Raw genomic sequence first — 7,263 nt, 5'->3', positions numbered from 1 at the left:
CGCGCCCTCCGCAGCGTCCTCGTCCACGTTGGCAGAAATACCGTAGTCCTCGCCACCAACGTCGATGTAGCGGCCGTTCACCACATACATGATGTCGCCCTCCACGTCGAACGGGCAGTCATTGTCGCAGACAACCTCGGAGCCGGTCAGCACATCCTTGAAGATCTTCATGGTGGCGAGTGGGGGGAGAAAGCGGGGGGAGAGTGAGTGGAACTTAGCGAACAAGAGAGCTGAGCTGCACAGTGGAAAGGAAGGGCGTCGGGCACAGTGATCACAGGAGAGCGGGCGGCGGTGGTTTGTGTGTGCGTGTGGAAAAGAATGAGAAGCGTGAATAGTGCAGAGAGGAGAAGGAGTATAGGGAAGACTTCATCACAGACGGTGAGCATGGCGGGGAGAAAGATTCAGGCGAGCTTAGGCGAGAGGGTACGTCGGTGTCTCGGAAGGTGGGGAGAGAGGCCCACACAAACACGCACACACACACACATACATATAGAAGCACACGATGTGTGAAGAGTGTTTCAGTGTGAGTCTCTTTCTTCCTCTCTTCACCCTGAAGTCAAACGAGCCAGCAAGAGAAATGTGGATAAAGACGAGGCCGGAGAGGGATCGGCGAGGCGATCATGGCAATGCAGGCCGGCGCCTCACGCTCCCCTCATCACTTCCGCATGCGGCAGACACGCGTACGGGGGGGAGGGGGGGGAACTCGCTGGCGAAACCACCTGCTCTTCCAAACGGGCTTCGTTCTCGTGTATGCCGGTGGTTGCGACTGTCGTCGACTGTGTATGTGCGCGCGCGCGTCCCTTCCGCACTTAATAGACTTGGAGTTTAACCGTTAGCACCTCCTGCCTCAACAACAGCAATGGCAGCACTCCCCCACCGTCCATCAAGCCATCATCATTGGCCTCTTTTCCGTGCCTTCCTCTCTTCCTCGCCACTATCCACTAGCCATGCCCCCTCACATGCATACGCACACCCCCGGTGAGGGTGATCTCGCCCCCATACACCGACCACGTAGGTGAGACGGGGAAGAACAGCGATCCGGAGCGTGGCTCGCACGGGCGCAGTGACGCACCAAAGCCGAGCAGGCTCACAAAGATGGCGATGCGGTTGCATGCAGAGACACGCGCAAGAAAAAGCGCGCCACATTAGCAAGGCTGCCGCCGCACGCATACGGCACGTCCCCTGGCACGCGTGTCTGCAAAACTACGCCTACACGTGCGTACGTGCGTGTAGCTATCTGCTGGCTTGCACGGCAGTAGAAAATCGCGAGAATGACGAGAGGGAAGCGGAGGAAGGCGACGATATCTGCAGCGGTGTGCAGTGTGTGGGAGAAAGGGGAAGAGGAGGCTGAGCGGAGGCGACCTGCCGCGGTCGCTTAATCGTGATGAGGACTGGATTCACCGCCTTGAGCCCACGCAGGCATCCGTCCTCCCGCTACTCATAACCGAATCCCGCATCTTTCTTCCCTTCTGTCACCTACCGAAAGACGTCGTAGATGTCAGAGGTGATGGTGTACACCAGCGGTGCGCCGGAGGCGCCACCTGCACCCAAGATGTGTGGCGAGTTTGGGTGAAAGCTGAGAGAGAGCACCGAGCCCGTCTTGTAGCTGCGCGAGACAACCATCTTCGGAGCGGCGCTGCTGTCTCGCCCATCCCACAGCGCGATCTCGCCCTCCTTTCCGCCCGTCGCGAACAGGCCTGGGACCTGTCGAGAGCAGCTAAACGTCATGTCGGCCTGGTGCGGCTGCAGCTGCCAGAGTGAGGTGACTGGGCTGTGACCCGCATTGCTGCTTGCCATGCGTGTATCGAACGCAGCCCAATGGCCCCCGCTCGTCGACGCCATTACGACAGGTGCGGATGCTGCGGCTGCACCGGCCGAGGGAACAAATTCGACATGCTCGATGATGCCTGGCAGTCCGTAGCGCTGCGCTGTCTGGTCCGGCTGGCGGCAATCACGAAGCACCATGCTCGCATCGAAGCCGCCCGAGAGAAGTAGGTTCGCCTCTGTCGCGTGCCAGTCAAGCGACTGCACCTTCTCCAGCTCGCTGTAAGTACCGAGGCAGACACCGCCTTGGTTGAGGTCCCACAGCTTGATGGTGCGATCGGCGCTGCCGGAGGCGAAGATGTTCTGCGCAACTGTGTTCCACTTCACTGAGAGGACCGCTTCCGTGTGCGAGTCCGCCTTCAAGTTCCGCTTCAGCATCCTTTTGGAGTAGTTATGCGACCGCCGCTCGCACCCGCCGAGGATGATCGCGGGCTCGACAGAGTCCATCACATCCAAGGCCCAAATCTCGATAAAGGGCAGCATGGTCCCCACCGCCAGCATGGACATGGTGCCGTCTGTCAGCCACGAGCTGCAGAGCGGGAACGCCGCAATCTCCATGTCATGGTGCACGTACATGTTATCCTCCGGTTCGTCGTAGACGTACATCTCCAGCCGCGGGGCCTGTGCATCGGCGCACGCCACGGTGAAGACGAGATCCGTCGGCTTCAAGGTGGTGTCCTCCAGCTCCTCCTCGTCGTCCGACTCCACCTCCTCCAGCAGAGCGCCAGGCCCACCACCGGCAAAGACGCGCAGTGTTTCGTCGACGTTCGCGTTCAGGCCGTCCTCGTCGTCATCATCGACGTCGTCGTCCTCGTTCTCCGCCTCCTCGCTGGTGGCCCGAGTCTTCTTGGAATCCCTCTGCTGCTGCTCTTCCTCGATGTATTCGGGGTGCTGATGGCGCAGCTTCAAGCGTGCCTGCTCAGCAGTGTCCGTGGACAGGATTGGGGTAGCCTTCATAGCCCCCTTGGGCACCCAGCAGAATGTGGTCAACATGAGCTCACACGCGGTGGTGCGGGGATAAGAAATGTGCTGCGTGTACGCAATCGACTCAATTGTGTATGCGTATGCGTATGTGTGTGTGTGTGTGTGTATGGGCAGGGAGGGAGTGGGGCGGGAGTTGGTGAGAGGTGAAAGCGCTGCTGCATTTTTGGCAGACGACTCCGGGGAAGGCGTGAACGCGAGATGCGGAGCCGCGACCCAAAAATCTCGCTGTGATGTCACGGGGAAGGGCGTGCATGGCGCACACGTAGCCCCATGCACGCTCAGAGGCCGAGGGAGAGAGGAGCAGTGGCACCCGACGAAGGCACCAGCTGCGATGGCCACTGACCTCCTACGCGTTGCATCTTGTCTGTCTTGGCGTGCGCGTCGCGTTGCCTTCAAGCGTCGAGTTACAAATTCGATGCAAAGCGGTGCATCTGCCGCCGCCACCACGAGGAGGCACAAGATCCGGCGAGCGGTGCCGTCTCAGCGCCGGCGCCGCGTTCTTGAGACTTCCCCATGTGACTGCGTTTGCGCGGTGAGGGCGACGGCGATTGCAGCGACGTCAGCAGCTCCTGCAGCGGCTGGTCAGTCGCCTCGTCCGTTGCCGCGTGCGTGGCACTCCTCGGTCGGAGGGTGGACATAGGGTGTTGCGTGATGAAGGCCTGCATCTTACGCATCGCGTTCAGTTGTGCTGAGATGATCATGTTGACCAGAACTGCAGGTAGCAAGCCCATGGGGTGCACAAGACCAACGTACTCCACAACACAGTACCGGTGCGGCACCGCCACATTTGCCGCTCGAGCTGCCGCGTCGCCAGACACGGTGGTGGAAGCACTGGGCTTCTTTGTCGCTATACCCGCCACCTCGATGCCGCCGTGCTGAGTCGCCGCTTGATGATGTCGCAGTAGCACTGGCGGCAACACCTCCTCCACGCGAGCGGCGTCGAGTGGGCGGGCCACCATGCCGGAGAGCAGCACCACTGCCCGCACGTAGCGCGACTGATGCGGGCCGAGGGGCATGTGGTAGCCCAGCGGGGTAGAGAAGGCTTTCACGTACGCTGTGTCGTCCGACCGCACCTCCTCCGCGACGACGATTTCGAAATCACGGTCTTGCACGAACGGGACGGGACTGCGTGTCTCAAGGTAGTGGATCGCAACGCGGCGCTGACCCGGAAGGTACTTAAAAGCAGTCGGCGACGAGGCGGCGGCAGTGGCGGGGCCAGACACCAACGCGCTGCCACAGTCACCGTGGATAGCGTCCGTCGTACGTGAAGAGGATGATGCCCGTTGGCGGAGCGCTCCACGGCTCTGCGCTGACAGGCTGGTTGGGCTGCGCTGACTAACAGCCGCTCCTGCAGTGCCGATGGAGGTCGACAAGCGATACTGACGCTCCACCGCCTTGGTCTGCTCAGGTGGTGTCAGCTCTCGCAGCAGCGCGCTACGACGTAAGTGCGAGTCCCACCTGGGGCGAATGTCGTTGTCCATGTATTGGAGCACATCCCCGGGCGAGCACGGCAGCACCGCGTAGGCGCGCATGAGGTGCATCGGGCAATCCTCGACCGGGGTGCTGTACACAGAAATGCCGGTGTCGGAGTCGGCAGCGATGCAGCGGAACACCAGCGGTGGCTGAGGTGCAGAAGAGGGCGCAGGTGGCGGTGAGAGAGTCGCAGCTGCGGTGACGCTGCCGTCGCTGCTCAAGTTGACCGAGTGTCTACCGAAGGCGCACGGTGTCGGACAGCCCGGCACCGGCGGCAGAGGGCACCGCAGTATCTCCTCCAGGTCGGTGTAATCGGCAGCGCGCTCGTAGAGGCTGGCATCTGTTGCAGCGTCAACGGGCCGAGCGCTTCGGGGGCGTTGAAGAGGAGATTCGTTGGTTGTGGGAGGTGCGACCGGTGTAGGAGCAGGCCGGGGAGACTTCTTAGCTGCAGGGATGGCAAAGCCGCCGCCATGCTCGATGAGGCCTGGCACCTCGGGGGCACGCGCCACTCTTGCGCCGCTATGCGTTAAGGACAGCAGCACATCGCGGCGGCTCGCAGAAGAGGCGCCGCTGTGTCTCTCGATGCGCTTGAGACTACCACTGCTGCCGTCGCCCATGATGTTAGTCGCACGTGCCACCCGAGACGGCTCTCTGTGGAGAAGAGAGTGAACTCTGCGCAGAAGAACGTTGAGGGGGCCATCCCTGGCGTCTCTGGCGGGGCCGTCGCGCTCGGCAGCCGCCGTGGGGGCTGCGTACGATGACGAGTGCAGAAGGTACGACATCGTGGCTGTGAGAGTTTATTCCCGCTGCACTGGTGCAGGGCAGTGTCGCCTTCGTCCCCTCTCTGTGCGGGTGTGTCTTTACTTGACCGCAGCTGAGAAGATACCGATGGGCGATGCAGGGGGGAGGGGGAAAGAGCAGCGGCGGGGGTTGGGTGCGCTGTGAAGCCGAGAACGCAGAAAGAGCTAAGCAGGAGCGCCAGCGGTGACGCACGCGCTATTCCCGATGAAGTATAGCCCGAACAAAGAGCAGGATGGAAGACTAAGAAGGGAGGCGGCGAGAGGAGATAATAAAAGGCGAAACAGGTAGCTGTGCGCCTGCGTCTGGATGTGTGTGTATGTGTATGTGTGTGTGTGTGTGTGTGTGTGCCAGCAGGAGCGTGTGCTGTTGCTGCTCCTACTTGACCTACTTGGTTCTCGTGGATTTCCGGATGGGAAGGAAGAAAGGGGCTAGAGGAATGTAGAATGAAGAGCGCTCCGTTTTTTTTTTACGGGGGCGTAAACGCGGTTCGCATACTTCGCACGTGGCCTCGCAGGCCCGTTGCATAGTTTAGGGAGGAGGAGAGAGCGGGGAAGAGGGCTTCACACATCCTTTGGGTATTTGATGGACTTGTGAAGGAGCACGAACAATGCAGCCGGGTAGCCCAGCGACTGCACGTGCCTGTCATCAGCCGTATTTATATTTGTGCGTGTGTCTTGGGGATTCGATAGCCTGGAGAAGCCACAAGTGGAGCTGGGCAGGGGTATACACTCTCGGCCCCCTCCCCGAATGTCTGCCGGGGTTACCACCGTTGCTGCTTCTGTCGTGGTGCCTCCCGCACCCCTCGGACGAGCCCCATGCGCATCCTGGAGGCGACTCCAAGATGGGAGGACGGAAGTGCCCCCCCCACCCCCACCTGTGTTCGCGGAAGAGGCGGAGGAGGGGAAGCCAGTCGAGGAAAGCATAGCAGCAAGCATGCACAAGTCAAGCGCATCACTGCGGAAGTGGGAGCAGGAGAGAGCAGGAAGGGGTTCAGAAACGCACAACGAAAAAAAGGAACCGATCGAAGGAATCGAACAAAGAACAACAAGCGAAAGCGGGCGCACAAACGTTGGTGAGTGACCTCACCAAAGACCACGAGGGACGCAGACGGAGATGAAGGAAAAGGAAAGCCGGTCGCAACGATGACGCGTCAACGCGACACCGCATCGAAAACGCAAGCCGAATGTGTGGGCTCCCCCTCCCTCTCTCCCTGTATCTCTGCCTGTCTGAGCGTCCCTGAAAGGAAGTCAATTTGGTGGCTCTTACGAGAAGGAGGAAGGGGGGATGGACCCCAAAAAAATTCGAGACGGTGCTCACGTTCGGTGCAGGCGAAAGGGGTGAGGTCGCAACCAGTCGGGCAGAAACGGAGGACTGCAGGAGACAGGCATAAGAACGAGCGACACGCGTGCATGGCGGCCGGATAATGTGTCAGCGCATGTTGGGTGTCCTAAACCGTCTGCTGTACCACTAGTACCCTACCAGCCGAGCTTCCGTGTTGGAAACGATGAGTTTCCGGCACAGTCGCTTCGCGACACGCGGATGCTTCGGTAAGTCGAGCTTTGGGAAAACGACGATGTACGCGAGCATGTTCGTCGCGGGTTTCTGTGCACATGCGCGGGTGTCAGCAGTGATGACCGCGGCTGCGACGGAAAGAGAGAGACAGAAAGACAGAGAGGAGTGGGAGTGCATGGCCAGGAGTTGTATGCGTACATGGATGTGTGTGGGTGTGCATCACAGCGGAAAAGGGGAGCGCGACGGTGTGGTGACGGGCACACGCCACCACAGAAGTGTTTCACAGCAGGACTAGAGAGAGCTGAGAGAAGGAGGGTCGCATGGGGTGGAGGGGCCTCGGCCGAGACAGACGTCCGGTTGATTTTCTTGGCTTCCTTCGCTTTGTGCTGTGGTAGTGATGGCGAAAGTGGAGGGCTCGGCTGGCCGGACAACTTACATAGATGGCAGCGTACACACACACACACACAAGGGCGCATGGCCTACTATGTACATCAGACACGTACACGCGCAGACATCGGGCTCACATCCGAGCGCGCAACTGCACGAACGCGTTCTCGAGTTGGGGACGAGGTGCCAAAGCACGTGTTCACGTCGCATTCTTGCGCATGTGCGTGCAGAGGGAAGGTGTGTGTGTGGGGTGGGGGGGGGGGGGAGGGGGGGGAAGTGGAG

General features: G+C 60.6%; 2 protein-coding genes across 2 annotated transcripts; both read right to left on the bottom strand.

Moving 5' to 3' along the window:
* Nucleotides 1-1,476: 1,476 nt before the first annotated feature.
* On the bottom strand, nucleotides 1,477-2,781 carry LDBPK_241550 (hypothetical protein, conserved; the record flags this gene model as incomplete). The annotated part of the gene is made up of 1 exon (XM_003861198.1): nucleotides 1,477-2,781. One exon carries the CDS (start codon nucleotides 2,779-2,781, stop codon nucleotides 1,477-1,479), a length of 1,305 nt encoding a protein of 434 aa, XP_003861246.1.
* A 431-nt stretch (nucleotides 2,782-3,212) lies between these two features.
* Nucleotides 3,213-5,063, bottom strand: LDBPK_241540 (hypothetical protein, conserved; the record flags this gene model as incomplete). Its single annotated transcript, XM_003861197.1, has 1 exon — nucleotides 3,213-5,063. The coding sequence occupies one exon, from the start codon at nucleotides 5,061-5,063 to the stop codon at nucleotides 3,213-3,215; it is 1,851 nt and encodes a 616-aa protein (XP_003861245.1).
* Nucleotides 5,064-7,263: the final 2,200 nt, after the last annotated feature.

Source organism: Leishmania donovani, chromosome 24 (genome assembly GCF_000227135.1).
Source record: "Leishmania donovani BPK282A1 complete genome, chromosome 24".
NCBI lineage: Eukaryota > Euglenozoa > Kinetoplastea > Trypanosomatida > Trypanosomatidae > Leishmania > Leishmania donovani.
The sequence above is the reverse complement of the archived record's forward strand: the minus strand, read 5'-3'. Positions and strand labels throughout refer to the sequence as shown.